Here is a 23430-nt window from a genome sequence, read left to right on the forward strand (position 1 = left end):
AAATGTTGTTGCATAAAAATACATCAAAAATCATTAACACATTTGAGATTAACTGGGAAGAAAAATATCTTGCATAGGTTTTGGCACATTCAGTCTACTTCATCAGAGGAAGGATGCATCTGATGAAGTGGACTGAGTCCACAAAGCTTATCCAACTCAAAGGTGCTCATGGAGTCCTCTATGTCAATGAAAGCTAGGTGCATCCCATGTCATTGAGTTGTGATTCATCATTTTCTGGGGGGAAACACAGGGCATCCCAAGGGTCAGTTCTTTAAAATGCTGTCGATGGATGGGGGGAGAGGGTGGGGTGGGGGGTTCGGTGGAATGACATATCTGTATTATGTGTATTCTTTCTGTTTTATTTTACATTCTTTATGCCACTTATACACTTAATAAAATTATATTAAGGATGGGATTCATAATCAGCAGCAATGTGAAGCAGAAGCAAAACATGTCAAGATGTATTTAAGAAATAAAGTTTTGCCTAAGAAGATCATTAACATTTACCTAGCCTGTATATGTATCCAGTTTAGTAACCATAGTGCTATCTTTATATCTTCTCTTATTCTAAATGGCATTTAAAGTTGTCTAAAAGCATCATGCTTACCGTTTCATTCTTCTTGCTAAAGACTGGCATAGCCACCGTTGTCATGAGCAAGAGGCTTTGAGCTTGAGATGCAAAGAGCTATCCGGTTTGGGGGGAGGGCGGGAAGAGAAAATAAAAAGGAGCAGTACATTAGTTAGTAGAGCAGTTGTAATAACATGAAGGATGCCAACCACTGAAAAGCATAATTGAAAAGTATTCTTCAAAATAAAAAGATGCTAGGGGTATGGTAGGTCTGAGGAGGGTCTTTGTTAAAGGGAAAATGTATTTGTTAAAGTCAGTGAGAAATATTCAAGACAGAGGAATATATATATGTGTGTGTGTGTGTGTGTGTGTGTATGTATGTGTGTGTGTGTGTGTGTGTGTGTGTGTGTATGTATGTGTGTATATATATATATATATATATATATATATATATATATATATATATATATATATATATAAAATGTTTACAAATAACCATACATATATGCATGTTCAGGTTAACATAGCATAGTCAGATGCATCACTCAAGTATGTAGCATTAATAATATGTCCCCAACATACTTACAAACACAAAGGCATACAAGTAAAAGAGAAGGCAGAGTATAAATGGCAATACAAAAATACATGATAGACTACAAATGACAACATTCAAGCAATGCAAAACTTCTACAAGAAAAAGTGGAAGCCACAACATTAGAAAACCTGATATATAGTTAGACAAAAATAGTGGACTAAATCCAATTGTTGGTCCCAATATGAGATCCATTGAATTAGTGAGACTTGTTAAGTAAACACGTGTCGAGTCCTCCTTTTGTGAAAAGACAAGGTGTATATAAATATGATGAGGATGATATGTAAATTGTATTGATTCAATTGATCGAATTACTTGCTGGGCAATCAATTGGATTTAATCAAGGATGTAAATTATGTAGCCCTCCATGTTGATGGATTGCAAGTCCCAGCAACCCTGGTTGGCATAACCAATTGTGAGAACAGCTGTGAGTTAAACTCAACAAGATCTGGTGATGAAAGGATAATATTGGACTACATGGGGAAATTGCATCCGGATAATCAGAAGACTGAAACATGTAATGGAAGGTCTGTGTGAAAAAAATGAACACAAATATCACAGCAAATAGACTCTCAGAGGAGATGCAACTTACTTGATTAGGGAAACATATTCATTAATGGCAGTGGATGGTGAATCCATTCTGGGACTTATTCTGTACTTTAAAGGAGCCAGGCAAAATATGAATACCAGCCACAAAGTAGAATAAGTCCTTTAAAGTTTGGACAAAATCCAGAACAGAGTCACCATCCTACAGCTATGGATGTCACGATTCCCTTCAGCAAAGTCAAGAGCAAACATCACCTATTTCATAACGTGGCAGTTGTAGAAAGTCACTTAGTGTAATCAGCAACTGATATAATCTAAGAGTGCAACTTATATTGGTTGAGTACATATTGCTGAAATAATGCAGCATGAATGAGCATAGTCTAAAAATATATTGTTATTATGCTTCAGTACATAGGGCATATGCCTATTACCTGCACAAACACACATGTGTGCACTCAGAGAAAAATAATTACTCTGTAACGTTAAGAGTCCCCTCTCATACACTTCCTTACTTAATTCTATTAATATTGTAGTGTCTACAGAGACACTTTTGTAAGCCTTCAAAGCACATTATCTCTTTAATCCTTGCAAATACATTCAAGTAGAGCACTGTTATTAGATACAGAAGTTCAAAGAGATAGTAAATAGTAACACTGTCATATACATACTAAAAATATTTTTAACAGGGCTTAATCCAAGGTAACTGGGCTTACAAATGCAGCCTAGGACAATCCAATGATTTTAAGCTGAGCAAACATTTGAACCAGATACTACCACATCACAGTACAACTTTTCATATACATCCAGAACTAAATGCTTCCTTCCAATGCTGTACAGCTCCGTCAGTGCTGTACTGCCTCTTGTTTTCCCACCTTGGATGTATGATTAGACTACATCTAAGTAGACTAGTACAGAACACAGAGACTGACACAAAATAAATAAACAGCTGCTGTCCACAGAACACAGAGCAAGTTGTTACCTCCTCAGATTGTGGCAGCTAGTGAGAGATGAGGATGACAAATGAATGGACACATTAATGAATGGACAACTGGATGAATGGATGAATGGCAAGCTAATGAAACATGCAGAAGCCAACAAGACAAATGCAAGCAAGAAACATAAGAGGAAGAGACTGATTACTAATGAGCAAAACCATTGCACACAGATTCCAAACAGCCCAGAGCCAAGACGAATAGCAGGTTGCATAGCTGATTATCTCAGGTACACAAAAGATGGCAACATTTCAAGATCAGGTCTGAGGAGAAGGGCCTTTTGGAGGAGCCCTCCCCTCATTGTGGGCTTATGTGACAACTGTGACAAGGGACACATTCAAAACAATGCTCCAACCAGGTCCAGGCAAATGGTTCTAGCTGTCATTTAACTCTTTACTGCTGTGATGCAACCTGAGAACCATAACTCATTGCAAGCTGATGTTTCAATTGAGATGAAATCCCTCTCTGGTTTTGGAGGAATGACTTTTGTCAGAGATATGAACCTACCTCCTCACCTGCCTTGATTCTGGTTATTATCAGTACAACCCAGAAGCTATTTGCATTTTAAATAAAACATGGGCAACAAACACATGAATATATAACTTAATCATAGTCCACAGACCAGCCTCTGTGTCTGTGTGTCAGTCAATTTATGACAGCCCCACGAATCCATAGTTACAAAATAAACAATAATAAAATTATCAGGTACAAATTACACGTCTGGGAGAATTCCAAGGTATGTGTATACTGTGACAGAAACATAAGTGTAAGGGGCATATTAGAGCCTACTGATATTGATAAAATTACTAAAATGATTTAGTAAGTTGATACCTAGTAGATGATGCTAAAACACAAATGAAATTTCAATTATGGAAATTAAAAGAAGAGGTTAGAATAAAAATTATCAATTTCTCCCTAGAAAATCTGCTAAAATTGGGATATTATATAAAGACTGGATGTCCAGACAAGAGAGAAGTACCTGGTCAATGGTTTCAATTATGCATGAAGGACAGGGGCAGACACACTGAGTGCAAGATATATGACCCTTATAAAAGGACTAATGGTAAAACACTGAAATGAGCCAAGGTGGAAGCCCCGTGGCTTATGCCCTAGGAATTTCTAGAGCATAAGATAGAGGCTTGGACAAAAGGCAGTAGCTAAAAATCCATATCCTATCTTCCAGAAGAATTACATCCCTGATCCCATCGTTGGTTATTTCTTTGACTCACAAAACGTCCAAATGTAGCAGAACTGAAGGGTAAAACCCACACTGCCATTGCTTCTCAACAACTCTCATCCCGCTGGAAGAAAAATTATCCAATAAGATCAAATGAGTCTTTCCTTTTTGCCAGGGATGGCCACAATCCACCTGAGAACTTTCTCTCACTTTTAAATATTTTCACCTTAATTCAGAATTTAGTTTAAGATGAAGCCTTACTTCCACATATTTCATCCGAGGTGAAATTTAAGTAGAAGCACTAATTTGTGTCATAGTGGTCCCACTACCAAAGAGACAAGCCACTGCTTAGTTTTAGAAGTAGCTTGTCTCTTTAGTGGAAGAAACTGATGCCATTGAAGTTAGAAGTGAGTACTGTTTGTGTAGTTTTTTTTTCTGAGACAAGCCTTTTCTTTTAGATCCAAGCCATGGTCATTAAGGACAATGCATGGCACCTCGATGTACGTATGTCAGCTCTCCCTGTATAACAGATAACAGAGCCTTCCTGCAGCTGCAATGGTCTGGAGAGTCAGTGACCCATTTCCTGAGATAAAACTAATCTCTCTTCCTGTAGGTAATCCCCTGTAAGTGTTTCTATATAGTTCACAGGAGACAGAGATGTTACTTAAATCATGCTATGCCAGGTGATTAGAGCAGAGTTCCTATATCACGGTGGAATTTGAAGGATCTAAATCAGAACTGAAGAGTGAAAAATATTTCTGTCAAGGATATTTTAGCTGTGGATTCTTTCACATAGCAGAGGTTGTACTAGATACCCTTGGAATACTTCCATCTCTATGGGTCTATAATATGTGCAGATACGTTTTTGGAATGCAGTATTGGCACAAACCAGCTGTTATTATTTCCCTACTTCAGAAAACATTTCGTGGTGACTCTTTCATATGCCTTAATATCTGCTGGCTGGAAGGTTATTTCAAAAAATACTTACTGCACTGTCCATGTATGCTTCAGTCCATATGATGTCATGATCATGGTTGATAACCATTGGTCGACTAAGTACATGCAAGTACTCCATTACATTCTCCTGGACATCAGCCAAAGTCGATATCTGTGTGTAATAGCCTTTGACAAAGAAATATTATATTATTGTTTTTATCATCATCACCATCATCATCATTACCATCATGTTTTCCCCTCAAAATTGAGATTCTAAAGGGCCCAAAATTGGGACGCGGGTAGTTCACTCACATGCACATACACACAATATAAGTTAACTTCTCTTAATTGCATATCTGGAAATATGGCAACATTATATGTTCAAGCCGCCTTGAGTCCCCTTGGGTGAGAAAGGCAGGGTAAAAATGTTGTAAATAAAGATAGCACAACCCCTTAGATGTTTCAATATATTCTGGCAAGTATTATTTCAGCTAACTTGGGTATCCATCAAAGTAGAATCTCAGTTTCTCAGCCCATTTGTGATGACAATTCCCATTTTTATGCAGTTTCAACAGTTAGAGTGAAGATTTGGCTGAGAATCTATTCCCTTTCTTGCCCCTTCTTCAAAGCGTTTTCAGGCTCAAATTATGCCTGTACTCAAAGGTCAGTCCAAAAACTGATGACTATTGTTTGTTTATAACGAATGACTTATGAAAAGTCATGAAAAGAAAATTATGAAAAGAAAATATGAAAGTAAAGAAATGCACCTTACCTTTGTTATTACAAGCTATCCATTTGACATTCTGTGCAAAGCTGACTTCCCTTCCAATAAGATATGTAAAAACTCGAACCTGTGTTACAAGAGTGTGATATTGGCATCAAACATTAAAAACACTAAACATAGGCATATTGTGGCTATTCCACCACAGTCCTTTCTTTGATTAACCTCAATCAGTCTCCAAGAATTGTTATGAAAAATAAAACAAACACATGTATGCCAGTTGTTATGATATAAATGTAATAAATAAATATTTCACCTTGAAGCAAAACAATGCTATTCCTTGGATGGATTAAACCCTATGTCATATTTACCTAGGAATGCTTGTTTTGACCTAGTAATTTCACGTTCATTGTCGTATGGCACAGCAAACAATTTTTTTAAAGATGTTACGGGATAATCTCATTCCCTGAGAGTTTTTTTGTCTCCTTCTCATCAACCAATCAGGTAAAAAACAAACAAAACTGGGTTCCTGCGAGTTTTCCGGGCTGTATGGCCATGTTCCGGAAGCATCCTCTCCTGACATTTTGCCCACATCTATGGCAGGCTTTCTGTGATGAGTCATGGGCCATGTAGTCCCGTTTCTGGCACTGTTGTGCCAGATGAGGAGGAGAACTTGGGTTTTTCGCCGTTTCAGTCAGAATTGGAACTTTCCCAGCCAAATTTGGAAACCTTGCACCTGCAAGAGATTTGTCTTCCAGAAGTCTGTCAAACAAGCCCTGAGCCTAAATCTCCTACGTTTTCTCGCCATGATTTTTGTAAACAACAGAGAGGAGTCGATCAGGCGTCTCGCAGGAGTGCTAGGATAGCTGCTAAGCATTCAGCTGATTAAGCCTGCTTCCCATGGGAAAGTTTAGGGAGTCATGCATCTGGACTCAGAAAATAGCTTTCGTTTCTGGTTCTCCAGAGAACTGCTCTTGGGCGGGAAAACGGGACCCTATTTAGGTGTTTTACCCACAAAGGGATCTTGCGGAGTCAATTCGTCAGCAACCGGAGTAGCGTGTGTGGACAGCTACTCCGCTTCCAAGCCTCCGTTCCTGTCGCCAAGCCTTCGTTCCCAGCTTTGTTTACTCCACGAATCCTGCCTTGCTTTCTAAGACTCAGCCTCGTCTTGTTTTCCGGATTTTACCAAGAAATTACCACGGATCTTGCTCTTGTTCCTTGTTTCCTTGTTGCCTTGAATCAAGCCTCGTTTTTTCCAAGAATCAAGTTACTTCCTAGCCTCGCTCAAGTTTCATGGACTAAAAGACCTTGTCATCTCCCCTCACTTTGCCTGGCAAAGTGAGTGTTTCGGTTATTGGATTACAACTTTGGACCTTAATATTTCATATTGGACATTGTTTCTTTGGACTAATTTTGACCTTTCCTGAAAGGTCTATTTCTGGACTATTTCATACACTTGCTTTTATTAACTTTATATATTCCTTCAATAAAGATATTAGTTAGATTCTGGCCTCTGTGTATGGTTATTGGTGCTCTGCAGCCTGGGTCGTGACACTTTCTCAGTGGTTCTGAGGATGCCTGTCATAGATGTGGCCGAAACGTCAGGAGAGGATGCTTCCGGAACATGGCCATACAGCCCGGAAAACTCGCAGGAACCCAGTGATTCCAGCCATGAAAGCCTTCGACAACACAATAAACCAAACTGCTTTGCTTACAGAAGTCCCTTTCTTCCTTGTTCAAAAAAAAATCATCTCCCCAGTCATATGCACACCACTTCTGGGTAGACTAAGTATGCAATGTCTCACAAAACAGTGGTGCAGTTTTTCTACAGGTTGTACACGGATTAGGTACCTCTTCACCAAAGCAAGGCCAGAGAAAAATCAATCATCATGAGCAGGTCTCATCTACTAAATGAGAGCGGCAACTCATCACTGTTGCTATAGGAAAATACATTCCATTTACCCGGAGCTTCATTTAGCATGTTTGAACTGACTTCATACATGTTTGGTCAATACTGCACAAGAAGGTCACCAATACTCGCCAAAATAGAAATGTGTCCCAGATGTGAGCACTTACTACACAATCCATGTGATGAAAGTGGGAATTAAAAATGTCTTCTGACCAAGAGGAGCTCCAATCATTTTAAGTACCTCCTAGCATACCACCTCCAGAAATTTCCATTGAGTTTTGGTGTAGTTTCTAAATTAAACACTTTAGAAATAAAGTTGATGTATACAGGATGTCCTCTTTTAAGATATAGAAATGGTAGTGTTCTCATTCTGTTGTTCTGTTACATAATCACACCACTGCTGGGACCTCACTCTGTGAAGACTGTGTGTTGACCGGCCGTGCACCAACCTCCACACATTTAAAAAAATCACGCTCAGGCGTCTTCCAAAAAATGGAGGACCATCATCCTTGAACTACGAGGGATCGCCTAAGAAGTTGCTTTGGGATCTCTAGATTAATGTAAATGACTCGTTCTCTGCCTTGATCTTATCATATTCAAGCCATCACCCCTTTTAATTGGCCATTTCATGCTCTCAAATGGAAAAACACTATGCCAGAAAGTATTAATACATAATAAGCATTTGATAAGATTAATTATCTGGACTAGGCTCAAGACAGCAATTAGTACTCTAAATATTCCATCATGTGACCTCAGTGATCCACAATATTGGAGAATTTTGGCCCACAAAGCAAATTCTTGGATCATAACAAAGCTAGAAATAGGTTCACTTCTATTCTTTCCCTTTCAAATGGCTTATATTTGCATTTCAATCCCCTTTCCCTTTAATCTTGTCTTCCTTCTTCCCACACATGCTAATAAGATTTACCCACAACTCTATGGATTTACTTTCTGCACTACCTCTACCTAATTAGACCTCTCACATGTCTAGTACCTGTCTATCTTATACATGTCTATCTTGTACACCTTGTATTCTCCTATTTCTGGAGCCTCTTCTATTGCTTTCTAAAATATTCTCAGTTCATCTGTCCATTGCCAAATTCCTACACAGACCTAACCAAATAGATGCCAGTCTCATGCATATGCATGCCTGTCCATTTATATACTCTTTCTATGTTTATAAGAAACTATATTCTATTATTCTGATTTCCATCTACCACTGTTTTCCCATATGGACACTCCAAATCCTGCTTCTCCATACTGGCTAAAGATTCAAATGTGTATTATGAAGATCATATGTATATACAGTAGAGTCTCATTTATCAATCATAAACGGACTGGCAGAACGTTGGATAAGCGAAAATGTTGGATAATTAGGAGGGATTAAGGAAAAGCCTATTAAACATCAAATTACATTATGATTTTACAAATTAAGCACCAAAACATCATGTTTTACAGCAAATTGACAGAAAAGGGAGTTCAATACATGGTAATGTTATGTAGTAATTACTGTATTTATGAATTTAGCACCAAAATATTGCAATGTATTGAAAACATTGACTACAAAAACATTGACTACTGAAAAATTGACTACAAATAAAGATAGAATCGCATAAAATGAACTTACAATAAGAACACTGTCAGAAGTTAAATCCATAAAAAGTTCAGTCCTTACTGCCTAGAGAAACAGCTGTGGATCTGGCAGGAAGCAGACTGCGTTGGATAATCCAGAAAGTTGGATAAACAAAGGTTGGATAAGCGAGACTCTACTGTATATACTTGAAGTTGCAAATAAAGCTCATGCCATCATATACAGGTAGGAAGATACCTCCCATTAAATTAGCCTGAGATTGAGTCATAGAGGGCCTTATAGGTCAAACCACTTTGAATTGCATCTAGAAACAGTTTTACAGCGAGTGAAGTTGTTACAATAAGACAATTGTTCCCTTTCTTCCTTCCTATCCTGCTTTTCTCCCATTGCAGGATGCAGGGTGGCTTATAACATTAAAATATCATATAGCTTAAAATCAGTGATTATAACACAGAGTCATTTTATAAATCAATTAATCAAGCATTCCTATTTTCCATTGAGAAGGTTTAAGTGTTAAAACCTTTTTCCTATAACATATAAATGGAATGCTTGCTGAAATGCATTAGCAAGACTCATCTCACATTGAATCTAAAGCAATATTTAATTGGGAACGTAAGTGTCTCTAGGCTACTCCACACTTTTTTCCTCGTTTTGCAGGGTGACTTTGATTCAGATAATCAAAGTCACCCTTCTTCCATTTGACACTCCACAAACTAACCTTTCGATCAGGCCAGTTAAATTTTTCAAAGACATATTCATAGTCTTCCATGGCTCCATCTGTGATCAGCATGATAGCCTGGTTACAAAGCCCTCCTTGACCAGCATTTCTGAACTACAAACAGAAAGGAACTACAGTGAGAAATACTTACACAGCTTGGCATTATCTGACTGCTACAGACGAGGATTAAATTAGTTCACTTGGAAAGGTACTTGGAAAGGTTATTAAGAGTGTTTGCTAGATTATAGTGTTGTTTTAAAACCCTAAATTAAGAACTCCCATCTATCTCAATGGGAATGCTGCTGTGAAACAGTGGCTTGCTAAAAACCTCATGATTCAGAATGTATTATTACCCAAGGATACAGACGGATGCTTGATTTCTAAAAGGCCTTCTGAGAAACTTAAGGCATTTGTATTGAAAATTCTCTCTAATCCAAGATATGTTGGGGCTTACTGTGATTACTTACTGTGGGGAGTAGGGAGGAATTTTGCACATTTCTAGAGGCGCATGTTTAATGATTATTTCAAATGAGCTATGGGATGGAAAATCTGTCCTGGGACTCAGCCCAGGCTCAACCTAAGCCTGTTCCAGGGAATCGTATTTGCTTGGCAAGGCATACGTGCCTTTTTTTTTCAAAATTGTTCTTCTAATGCAGGCACTTCAATCAAAATGCAGTATTTTGTGCCTGCAAAACTTAGAATAAATATTGCTAATGTCTATTAGATCAGGCCTTCTTTAACTATTTCCACTTGTGACCACTTTCTGCCCAAGAAATTTATATATGACTCTGTGTATACAGGTATATATAACAGATATACAAATCAAATATTTACTGATACTAAATTGGCATTTGCAAGGCTTGCTAAACAGAATGATATTCCTCTTTGTAGAGTACAGATCAAGCATTTTCGGCAGAGTCCACTGTAAATACTGTATGTTGTTGCTAAATAATTTCTGTAAATGAGTGGCATTTAGAAACCTTTTTGTGCTGGTACAGCTGTACCAAAAGCTCTGACTTTATTTTCTTGCTGCAAATGTTTGCAATCATAGGACAGGCCACCTGTCAATCATCATTAAGTTTGGTTCCGCCCCTTGTTCAGGGCTCTGGGAGGGAAGGAGCCATTTTTAAGTCTGTCTCACTTAAGGAAGCTAAGCTATAGGATGTAGACCAGCTCGTTCCGTACAAAAGCTTCATATTTCAAGAACATCTGGGGATATAGAACATCAGAGGAATCAGAAACAGAAATTCCAGGGGAAAGGTCCCAAAGGTTCTGGCTAAGAGCCTCTCAGCCTCACAGCTCCTGAGGGAAACAGCCCTAAAGTTTCCAGAGAGCCCTAAAGTTTTGGAGAGGGAACAGCACCACAGATCTATGGAACCCCAGTTGAAACATCTGCAAGCCTTGGTTGGTAGGTCCACTCAATACCCAGACGCATTTGGAGTTGGCAGTGGGTCCCACATCAGCTAGGCCCAGATAATAGACAGCCTGGGAGAGGTCATAAGGGGATTTTCTTATAGAGAAAGCACAGTTATCCAAAGCCAATTGTCTGTCCCCTGGGGACAAGATTGAAAACTTTTACTGTTGCCAATTTTTTTTTACCCCAACATCAAGCCAAGGGGACCCCATTTTGGGTCAGGACATACAGTTTAAGAAGCAGTGCATTAAATGATTTGAGTGAGAAATACCATTTCTTTGTTAAGTCTACAGAATATTTTAAGTTCTTATTCTCCATAGGAAACCAGGATAGATATTCTTGATCTCTGACCAATATTCCAAGAAGTCAGGAACAGGAGTAATAATTCTGCTGGGTTTTACTAAGGACTAGACGGAGGGGAAGAAATATCTGCCATCAAATAATTTGCATTATAAGAGAAATAAACACTCATCTCTCCCCATGACATGTTGGAACATTATGGTCCTTAAATGGATTTGCAAATCTCTTCATATTGAGGGATCAGAATTATTATGCTTATGTATTTAATGAACATTTTTGATTATGTCATTTTTACAGAAAGCACAATTGGTGTAGCTGTACATTATCTAAAAGTGCAAATGAGTCGTATTATACTGTTGCAAAACAGAGCAATTCCAAGCTAGCTCACTCCATTCACCAAATACAAGGCTGAGGATCCAGGTTTTGATTGTGTGAGTGAACTTGGCTCAGGGAATATATGCGCTTTAATTATGTCACTGTTAGCCTTAGCAATGAAAGACTCCTCACACCATCTAATGCCTCCATTCTAGCCCTTTTCACCTCTCCTGTCATTTGGAAAACAGACCCAATCAATCTTTATATGCTCACAAACCACTGAAGAATTGGCAGGATGCTGAAATAGGAAGGACAGTGTTCCAATTAAATTCAGTGCCCAACGTAAGATTATCAGCACTGAGAAAAAAATTTGGAAAGTGCCAAGGCCATGAACTATTGGGGTCACCTGTTTTCACATCGTTTACTGTTTGCTAAAGGATTTACTGCTTGACCTCAAATCTATAAACCATATGTCTTTATCAAAGATTTTACAACTCAGAGACATCACCACTTCAAAGCTACCTTGAGGCACAGGTAAAGGTAAAGGTTTCCCCTGACGTTAAGTCCAGTCGTGTCCCACTCTGGGGGTTGGTGCTCATCTCCATTTCTAAGTCGAAGAGCTAGCATTGTCTGCAGACACCTCCAAGGTCGTATGGCCGGCATGGCTGCATGGAGCGTCGTTACCTTCCCGCCGGAGCGGTACCTATTGATCTACTCACATTTGCATGTTTTCGAACTGCTAGGTTGACAGAAGCTGGAGCTACCAGCAGGTGATCACTCTGCTGCCTGGATTCAAACCTGCGACCTTTCGGTCTGCAAGTTCAGCAGCTCAGCGCTTTAACACACTGTGCCACCTGGGGCATATCCTTAATAAATTTATATCAGTGGTTCCCAACCTTTGGGCCTCCAGGTGTTTTGGACTTCAACTCCCAGAAATCCCAGCCAGCTTACTAGCTGTTAGGAACTATGGGCGCTGAAGTCCAAAACACCTGGAGGCCCAAAGGTTGGGAACCACTGATTTATGTGTGTGTGTGTGTATATATATATATATATATATATACACATCAATGTTCCTAAAATAACAGTGTCCAACCATGTCACCATCATACTTTCCCTTGTACTTTCAGCCAATATGCTCATCATCAGCTTTTGGTGCTGTCACAAAAGGTTTCTGTCACTGTCGCCCTTCCTTTGAAGGCCAAGCATTGCCATAATCGCTGCAGTGCTGCAGGGCTTAGAAGGAAGGTGGCATGTCCTTAAAAAGAAAAAGAAAAACCCAAAGCATACATTTTGAAAATTTCTTTACCTCTCTCAAAATTCTGAAGGCTTCTGTCAGGGCCTTGTTCACTGTCCCAACTCCTTTTGCATGTAACTCGTCCACTAGCTGCTTAAAATGCTAAATAAACAAGACACAAGGCAGTGAGTAGAAGTATAAAACAGAGAGTAATGCAGGGACAGAAAAATACTAGGAGGGGGGAAATATTCAAATCTCCTTGCGTATTAACACATTAAGATTGCAAGAATATGTTGTTCTTCCTGGGATTTTTTTTACTTGTTGTACAACAAAATACCTTTTATAAGCTTTAGGTGAAATATGTGTGTGTTAAACTGGCCTAAAGCCGATGTAAGTGTGTTGTTTATGTGTGTCCAATTGTCCATGTAACAGCCCCCATGATCAGCTCCACTGGCGAGGAATTTAAAACTATTATATATACTATTGTGGACCCCCCGTCGCTCCCATCGCCTGAGGGGTGAGATTGCTGACTTACTCTTGGGGTCCTGGATGGTACGTGAGGGCCGTAGGTGCTGCCGACGGGAGCTTCAGAGGACCGGGAGGGAGAAGTGGAGAAGAAGCCTGGGCGCCATTTTATCCGCTCGGCCCAAGGGAGCCTCCAAGAGCTGAGAGCCTCCGAAGGCTTCTGGTGACTGCTTCCAGCTCTTGTTGGAGAAACTGAGGCCGCGCCGAATCCGGGCGGCCGCCAGCGGACATCTCCGACGATCTACGAGACCTGTTCTTGGGTCCTTGCTCAACTTCTCCTCGACGGCGGAGGCCGCGCCGAACCGGGCGGCCCTCGACCCCCACCTCTGTCTTTGGGTGGCCGCGCCGAACCGGGCGACCACCCTTAGCTCCGTCCTCAGCTTTCCCTCGACGGTGGAGGCCGCGCCAAACCGGGTGGCCTCTCTCGACTCCCTACCGGCCCTCCTGCAACCCCTGGTAGGCCCCCACAACAAGATCTAGGCCGCGCCGGACCGGGCGGCCTCCTCTCCCCCTGTCTCCAACCTCCTCCCTGGGCCTTTAAAGTTACCGCAAGCCCCTGGAAGCTGCGCCGATCCGGGCAGCTTCCTTGAGCCTTACCAGCGGCTTGGGTGGAGAGAAGACATTTGGGCCTGCGGTGGTTTGCGTCGTTTGGATGGCCCTCTGAGTTGTTCCCGCCGGCCTGTGTTCCTTCTGCTTCTGCCGCTGCCTTGTTGTGCTGCCTCCCGGCCTCCTTCCCAGCTTTCTTCGTGGTAAGAGTTGAGCTTTGGGGGCCGCGCCGGACCGGGCGGTTCTCCCAACCCTCTCCTTCAGTTCTCAAAGAGAGACAGCTGGGCCCTCTTCATCGGCTCTACTGAACAGGGTGGATTGTATGAAGCGGCGTTGTCAGGATCTTCAGTGCTGAAGCCGCCATCTATTTTATTCCATTTTATTTTATTTTATTTTATTTTATTTTTATTTTTATTTTTTTTCTTTCTTCTCCCCTCCCCTTTCTGAGTGTGTATGTGTGTGTATTTAGATAGGAGTGAGAAAATTTTATCTTGATGCAGGAAGACAGATTTGATTGTTGATAGGAAGTGGATTTGTGTATTTGGTACTTAAACATAGGAAGTGATCACATAGGATTCGTGAGTTCCATGAAGTTAATTGTCTGGTATATTGTTGGTATTAGAATGTGAATGATGGTGTGCGCATGTTGGTTGATATACATCTGAGTGGAAAGAGTCAGTAGGAACGGTGTGTTAATTTTGAAAGATTAGAGTGGTTACTATAGGAAGGTTTTTGAGGAAGTATTAGGAATGAGTTGGCAGGAATTTCCGAAGAAAAATGAACTTCTTCACCTATGTGATTTGTTGGGAAAATCGTTCAGCACTGTTTTGTATCAACTGGAAACACTGAACAAGAAAATTGATCATCTTTTCAAGGGAATTTCCCTGATTGCGACAAACCCTTCTCCTATAGACATTATAACAACTGTACCAACCAGTTCCACTAACATCAATGAGGAACTAAACGCTCTGGAAGACCATGGAAAAATAAAGCTAGAGGAGCAGAAAGTAGTTAATAGATCAGATTTGGAAGTGGCCAAGGATGGGGATGGGCTAGTATCTGGGAAAGAGGGTCAGGGGAGGGTGGCCGGGAAGGAAATTAATAGAGTCTCCCAAAGGACAAACAACACACTGTCCCCAGAACTGTTTGGACAATCTCGAGATACTTCCTGCAATCTGTTGCGAACCAACAAGGTGGCAGTGGAAGTCTCAGACTCTATGCTAAATAGAGGCAGATGGTCATCAAAGCGAGCTGTCCAGATATCTCTCTCTCAAATTCTTTCCTTGAGCCGGTCGGAAGTGAAGATCAAGACCATTGACTGGCTTCGCAGAGACTATCAATCTTGGAACCGCTCCTTATGTCTTCTCATTGGACTGGAGGATAGAATGTTACTGGAAGAACTGTTTTTGTACGGGCCTAAACTCCAACAATGGGGTATCATTCTTAAGAGGGTATTAGTAGACCCAGTGATCCGCCCCCTAGACATTGGGCTGTCTCGTGAAATACAAGAGTCTCTAATTTCAAGCCATGTCTGTTCTACCCCCCAGCCCTGTCATCAGTCATTAGCTGTGCCTAGTCCCCCTCCCTCATTAGATGATGTTATCATATTAGATGACTCCTCCTCTCTCATACCAGCGGAGATAAGCCTCTCTTTTAAACAATCAAATACACTTGGAGGCCTTTCATCCCAGGATAGCTGACTATCCCCTTCAAATGGCAATCTCAACAAGCCAATCCCTCAGGAGGAAGAGGGTTCTCACGGGTGGGGCCCCATTGAGGTGGTGTGGGGGAGAAGGAAGAACGGTCACCAACAACCCAGGGAGAAGCGCAACAGAGTTATTGCGACCCTGGAGAGGAATAGGTGTGGTAGTCTTCAGGACAGACCCGTGTCTTCTAACCCTCGCAGGGGTGGTGGACCCATTAAGATGGTCCGCCCCAGGAGGCTGATGGATCCAGATGGACTCCTGAGGTCTCTTGGGGATCTTCCTGTTCTGGAGACTGGCGATCCTGTCGATGTCCTGGCTGATCGCTATAATAGTGAGCTGACTAGGGCACTTGACACGATCGCTCCCGAACGCCCCCTCTCGCTGCGTAGAGTCACGTCAACCCCTTGGTTCACTGAGGAGCTGGCCGTGATGAAGCGTACGAGGAGGGGACTAGAGTGCATCTGGAGAAAATCTCAGGATGTGTCCGACCAAGCACGGGCTAAAGCCGCTATTAAGGCTTACTCCGTGGCTCTGCGAGCAGCCAGGAAAGCTTTCACGACTGCCCACATAGCGTCTGCAGCCAATAGGCCATCGGAGTTGTTCCGAGTTGTTGGAGAGCTCCTGCGGCCTCCTGAGGCCCAGGAGCTTCCCGATGACTTGGCGACTCGGTGTAGCGATTTCGCACACCATTTCGCAGGCAAAGTTGCTCAGATACGTCATGAGTTGGACTCCAGCTTGACTGTGGTTTCAGCGGAGGTAACCGAGGCACCTGTCGGTTCCATCTTATGGGATTCTTTCCGGCTTGTTCTTCCTGATGACGTGGAGGGGATTCTTGGGTCTGTGAGGGCGACCACTTGTGCTCTGGATCCTTGTCCCTCTTGGTTGGTTAAACTGGCCAAAGATGGGCTGTTGGAGTGGTTTGTGGCCATAATAAATGCCTCCTTGGGTCAGGGGTCATTTCCATCCTGTTTTAAGCAAGCGGTGGTAAAACCGTTACTAAAAAAGACCTCGCTAGACCCATTGGTTTGTGACAATTACAGACCAATCTCCAACCTTCCATTTTTGGGCAAGGTTCTGGAGCGGGTGGTTGCCACGCAGCTCCAGGAGTTCCTCGATGACACTGATTTTCTGGACCGCTCGCAGTCTGGCTTCAGGCCTGGGCACAGTACCGAGACGGCTTTGGTCGCCTTGGTGGATGACCTCCGCAGGGAGCTGGACAGGGGGAGTGTGACCCTGCTGGTTCTCCTGGATATCTCAGCGGCTTTCGATACCATCGACCATGGTATCCTTCTGGGGAGGCTCTCCGGGATGGGGCTCGGGGGCACGGTTCTGCTGTGGCTCCAGTCCTTCCTGGAGGGTCGTTCCCAGATGGTGAAGCTGGGGGACACCTGCTCGGACCCCTGGCCATTGACCTGTGGGGTTCCGCAGGGGTCTATTTTATCCCCCATGCTATTTAACATCTACATGAAACCGCTGGGAGAGGTCATCCGGAGTTTTGGAGGGCGTTGCCATCTCTACGCAGATGACACGCAAATCCACTATTCCTTTCCACCTGACTCCAAGGAAGCCCCTCGGGTGCTGAACCAGTGCCTGGCCGCTGTGGCGGACTGGATGAGGAGGAACAAGCTGAGGATCAATCCTGACAAGACAGAGGCCCTCCTGGTCAATCGTGCGTCGGATCGGGGTATTGGGTGGCAACCTGTGCTGGACGGGGTTGCACTCCCCCTGAAATCACAGGTCCGCAGTTTGGGGGTCCTCCTGGATTCAGCGTTGACGCTTGAGGCTCAGGTGTCGGCGGTGGCCGGGAGGGCTTTTGCACAACTCAAACTTGTGCGCCAACTGCGACCATACCTCGTGAAGTCTGATTTGACCACGGTGGTCCATGCCCTAGTTACCTCCAGACTGGACTACTGTAATGCACTCTACGTGGGGCTTCCCTTGAAGACGGCCCGGAAATTACAACTGGTCCAACGCTCGGCAGCCAGATTAATAATGGGGGCAAATTACAGGGAGAGATCCACTCCCTTGTTTAAGGAGCTCCACTGGCTGCCGTTCATCTTCCGGTCCCAATTCAAGGTGCAGACCATCATCTATAAAGCCCTGAACGGTTTGGGACCCACCTACCTCCGTGACCGTATCTCCTTCCATAAACCTGCCCGTTCCTTGCGATCATCCGGGGAGGCCCTGTTATCACCATTGCCTATATCCCAGGCTCGCCTTGTAAGTACAAGGGAGAGGGCCTTCTCTGCTGTGGCCCCCCGACTGTGGAACTCACTACCTACTGAAATAAGGCAAGCTCCCACTCTGTTAGCTTTTAGGAGAGAATTGAAAACATGGCTCTTCCGTTGTGCTTTCGGTGAGTAATTTCTGCCATATATCTCCGTATTACTCCCCTCCGAACATCTATCCTCTAGATTACCCCTTCCAAATGTCCCTGCCCATAGTGGAGTACTTCTCTGTCCCTCTCACTCCGGGTTTTATCTTTGTGCTCAAGCGGCCTGCCCTTGATTTATTGTTTTTTTCTTTTTGATTTCTTGATGTTCTGTTTATTATTATTTATTGTATTTTAAATGGTGTTATGATATGTTGTTTTTATATTTTATTATGTTGTATTGCTCTGGGCATGGCCCCATGTTAGCCGCCCCGAGTCCCCATTGGGGAGATGGTGGCGGGGTATAAATAAAGTTTTATTATTTTTTTATTATTATCTTTCTCTTTTTTCTTGGCTTACACATTGATTTACTTATGCATCTCTAGGCTGCAATTAAAAACTTTCCTTAATCTAGCACTAGTACTTACCTCTCTGTTATCTCTGTCAGCTTGAACCAGAATTCCCTTAAAACAGGATTCAACATAATGAACATAATCATTGTACTGTAAAGACAAAAAGAAAAAACACACTCAATATTAGGATTTCTTTAAAGTTACGAAAGCATTAGCAGATAGTGTCATGAATAAAGAATAGCCCCTACAGCTGCACACTATTCTCATAGCTTTTACAGCAAAGTACATATTTTACAATGTAGGCTTCTACAAAGTGCATCTCTGCTTTTTCAAAATAAATCTAGAAGTGGATGAATAGTTAACAGGTTTTTTTCTCAGAAAAAATGCAAGAGTATGCAATGGCAACAAAATGTGATTTAAGATCCCTGGCTGCTACTCTTCTCTTTCTTTCTCCAACTCCTCACATAAATTTCACTGTTTAAAAAAAAGAATTGTGACTGTGTTGCTCTCCATACCATTCCCAGGATGAACTAGCAGTCTAGTTTGCCTCTTACAAAATATTCTCCCCCTCAGTTGTGGTGGCTATTACCATTATTGGTGCAAAATGTATTCAGAAATTGAGAGAGTTAGGAAAACTTTGGATAATGTGGGGAACAACCTGAGGCACTGAGAACAGGATAATTTGGTTCTGAATGAACATCTTGTTACTTGACTTAGGTTTGAATATGTTCATATTATGATACAATTTTGTAAGTTGCTTGTAGAACCTTTGCACCTTCTAAAATAACACATAATTATTCTGGATAAACTATCACTATGAGAAACATTGTGACCACAGAATAATGATGTCCTCCAGTCCCATCATTTCCAATTAGTCCTCTCTCACAGTTAAAGATACTCTTCCAGTCCCACAATTATTATTTTTCCCCACTGAATCTATAGATGCTGGGAATTACTGGATGTTGTCCCCTTGCTTTCCTTAAGCTGATACAAATTGTAAGAACTGCCGAGAAAGGGAGCCTCACTTGATGTTGATGTAGGATTTGCTGTGGGATTTTGTTTCCTTTCAAAAGCAACACAGAACAGAGAAAATATATGAACAGTGTTCTACATATCCAATTACAAAAAATTATATGCAGATCTTTAATATTATCAGAAGTAGGTTACAATAAGAATGATGTTATTGTGGCGAAAGCTCTTAAAATCTGAACAATTTACAGAAAGTAGTAGCAGCAAACCTAAACCAAAGAGAAAACAAGCCAATTCTGTGGGTTGGGACACATTAGGATAATTTTCTGCAGACAGCTTTGTCTCAAAGCAAGCTACTTATATAGCAAATGAGGATAATTTTGAAAAGCTGATTTACTTGAGGACAGAAGCTTGAAACACTGCTTATGCTTTTTCTGACGTGGGGTCAGGAAAGTGTAGAAGAAGAGAAGCACAGCTGGTAGATCTGCTGCCATGGGGCAGCTAATTCACTTGGGATTAACTGCTACTACACCTGCATTTACAAGGGGTTGAATAGGAGTTCTGCCAGTGTCAGAAACCACTTCAATAGCAGCAGAGTTCCTATTTAGCTTGGAGCAGGAAATGCAAGGTCGTTCCAGCCTTGATCATCCATAAGAGCTTGACTAGCCAAAGGATTAAAATGCATGCTAAACTGCCTACTATCATCAAGAAACACAGAAATGAAAGAGAGCCCCATGCTAGACAGCGAGGAAGGAAAGGCCAGGAAATGATCTTGATGATTGCTGGACCACAGATGAGCAAGGAAATGAATACTGTACAGTGGCCCTGGAGAACAGGAGAAAGTTACTGTCTATCTATCAAAATATAAATACATCTGTGTTTATAGAGCCAGCATGGTGTAGTGCTTTGAGCATTGTGCTATTACCCTGGGGACCAGGATTTGATTTTCCACTGAACTACAGGAATCCACTGGGTGACCTTGGGCAAATCAACCTCTTTCAGCCTCAGAGAAAAGCAAAGTCCAAACCCGCTCTGAACAAATCTTACTAAGAAACCCCTGTGATAGGTTCGCTCTAGGGTCACCATAGGTCAGACATGACTTGAAGGCATGCAACAACATTATATATATGTGCTTGTAAGTGAAAGAGGTTGACAGAGAAAGTGCATACTCAATGTGTAGAGCAGAGCTTTCCAAACATTTCATGTGGGTGAAATATTTTTTTAGACATGCATTATTTTGTGACACAGTATTTAAACCCCCTTATATGAGATATGGACACATACTGTACATAAATTGTAACAATGAAACGTACAGGGACACATCATCTCTTGTGAAGGCCTTTGATATTGCTTATTTCACAGAGATTCAGGGGTTTCTCATGTTCGCACAACACATCAACACATTGCAGCCAATATTTTGACACAGAAACTTTCAAACATTTCATGTTGGTTATATACTTTTTATACGTACATCATTTCATGACACAGTAATTCAGTGATACTAGCAAACCAAAGTTAAAACAACCTCTTATAAAATATATGGACACATACTTAAATTATAATAATGAAATGTATAAGAATGCAACGTATCTTATGAAAATCTTTCATTTATTTTTTAAACTATATGATTTGTTGTTTATTTCACATAGACTCAGAGGTTTCTGATTACACTCATGTGACAAACCTACATACTGTAGCAGACACACTGTGTGTCATGACACACAGTTTGGAAAGCTCTGGTCTAGAGCTTTATTGTGTAAAAAGACAAAACAAATTGCTCAGAAGCTAAAATTCATTGCCTCCAAATATGGTGGAGTGTCCTTCTGTGGGGTTTTTAAACAGAGACCAGATGGCTACCTGTTGGGAGTGCTTTGATTGTGTACTCTTACATGGCTGGGGTTGGACTAAGTGGCCCTTGTGGTCTCTTCTAAAGTCCAAGGGCAAAGAAGAATTGATCGGCATGCCAGATCTTTAGAAAGTGAATCTTTGGCCTCTTTATCTCCCATCCCTGGTGTCTCTTTCCTGCCTCCTGAATGACAGGGAGTTCAAACTAGCTGCTTTGTTCATTATTATTTGTATTCCTGAAGGCTGAGGATGTGAGGATTCTTTTGTATTTTAATCCCATGAAAATTGCTCTTGAGAGTAAAAGGTTTGTCCAAGCCTGTTCAAAGTCTTAATCAAATAGCAACGAACTAAATTTAGCAACTGGCATCAGTTTCTGGTATAGACAGCCAAAAACTGAGGTGCCTTGGGGTCTGTATTCCAAAACAATTTCTTCCTGAAACAAGCACAAACCAAGGGAAGGGTTTCTGTTTTTTTCTTCTTCTTCATGTCAGGAGCGACTTGAGAAACTGCAAGTCGCTTCTGGAGTGAGAGAATTGGCCATCTGCAAGGACGTTGCCCAGGGGATGCCCGGATGTTTTGATATTTTAATCATCCTTGTGGGAGGCTTCTTTCATGTCCCAACATGGAGCTGGAGCTGATAGAGGGAGCTCATCCACGCTCTCCCCAGGTTGGATTTGAACCTGGAAGCCTTCAGGTCAGCAACCCAACCTTCAAGTCACTACGCCACCGGGACTCCAAGGGTTTCGGCTAAGAAACTTGTGTTTTCTGGGTAGAAAGCTCTTTTCACAAAATTGTGAAAACAAAAATTAAAAGGGTCTAATTCACAAAGATGATGTTTAAACACTTACAGCAATTATGTTCACAAAGTCATTTTCTCCCAGTGTGTCCAAAATAGTGACAATGGTGTGCTTGGCAATGGTCAGAAGCAGTCCCTTCATGCTCCCACTGATATCCACCACAATTACAATATCTTTGGGCGATGTGGCTGCCTGGATATACCTTGACAGGAACAGGAAAGGGAAGCAATCAATATAAAGTAGATGTGCAAGCAAGGCAAACAAGAAGATTTCAGGGATATCATGGAATACATTACACTGATACGGAGAAGAGATGAATAAGTTAAGTATGGTAGATTCAACCATGGTAGATTCTACCATTCTTCGGTTGACCAAAAGAAGGTATAAATCAAAAGTAATTTGGTCCTTTCATATTTCACTTGATGATTCTAGGATGCATCTACTACTCATACAGGATGCAATCCTATATCCATACCTTAGAGCAGTGGTTCCCAACCTTTGGGCCTCCAGGTATTTTGGACTTCCGCTCCCACAATTGCTGGTAAGCTAGCTGAGATTTCTGGGAGTTGAAGTCCAAACACCTGGAGGCCCAAAGGTTGAGAACCACTGCTCTAGATAGTTCCATTGAAATCAATGAGATGTACTTCTAAGCACATAGATATAGGATTGGAGTGTTATTAGAATTTCGCTGCTCCTTTGGAGTGCTGCAGAACTTAGCAAACATAAGAAAAAAAATTATGAAATCTGGGTAACTAAAAGATAAAGTCTATTTTTAAGAAATAATGTTCCATCAAAACAAACCAATAATTTGAAAATGACTTTAAATGCCTTCATCATTCACGTCTGTTTACATTACATATTCCTATATGGAAAGATCAGCAGCTTGGCTCCTTCCTGTTAGACATCGCAGGCCTTCTGAGAATACCTCCCCATGTAATCTTAGGTCTGCTCTTGAAACTCTAGTTGGCTCCAATTCTTACAAAAATCAAAGGTAGGTGGCTGTAAGGAGAGTCACACAGAAAAGGTGCAATAAGGCCTGTAGTGAAATCCAGATTAGGCCAATTGCCTATAGCTGTAGAAGAGCAATTTTTGCTTGTTATGTGTTAGTATGTGTGCATCCGTGTGGACATGAAGAAATAGGAAACAATTTTAACATTCCCTTTAGACTCTAGGAAGACTATGATGACATGAAGGAGGAAAGGATAAAATAGAATACAGAGTACTTTGACAATATTTAGGTCATGATTCATAAGTGAAAAGTAGAAAAATATATCTTAATGCATGTTGTTGACTTTAGCGAACTAA

The 23430-nt window shown here is 41.5% G+C and overlaps 1 protein-coding gene across 4 annotated transcripts in view; it reads right to left on the reverse strand.

The window, feature by feature from the left end:
• cacna2d4 (calcium voltage-gated channel auxiliary subunit alpha2delta 4) overlaps positions 1 to 23430 on the reverse strand; it is a 228961-nt gene that overhangs the window by 177241 nt on the left and 28290 nt on the right. For 3 of the 4 annotated variants that reach the window (XR_010006902.1, XR_010006904.1, XM_008110464.3), the window contains exons 8-14: positions 22177 to 22327; positions 18590 to 18664; positions 13086 to 13175; positions 9751 to 9864; positions 5584 to 5662; positions 4864 to 4997; positions 608 to 685 (exon numbers count right to left, since the gene is read on the reverse strand). Coding sequence is in view for 1 of the 4 variants with exons in the window: in XM_008110464.3 (XP_008108671.1) it covers positions 608 to 685; positions 4864 to 4997; positions 5584 to 5662; positions 9751 to 9864; positions 13086 to 13175; positions 18590 to 18664; positions 22177 to 22327 (721 nt within the window). In the remaining 3 variants the exon portion in view is untranslated. The remainder of the gene's footprint in view (positions 1 to 607; positions 686 to 4863; positions 4998 to 5583; positions 5663 to 9750; positions 9865 to 13085; positions 13176 to 18589; positions 18665 to 22176; positions 22328 to 23430) is intronic. The other variant, XR_010006905.1, reaches the window with a different exon arrangement.

Source organism: Anolis carolinensis, chromosome 5 (assembly GCF_035594765.1).
Source record: "Anolis carolinensis isolate JA03-04 chromosome 5, rAnoCar3.1.pri, whole genome shotgun sequence".
NCBI classification, from domain to species: Eukaryota; Metazoa; Chordata; class Lepidosauria; order Squamata; family Dactyloidae; genus Anolis; species Anolis carolinensis.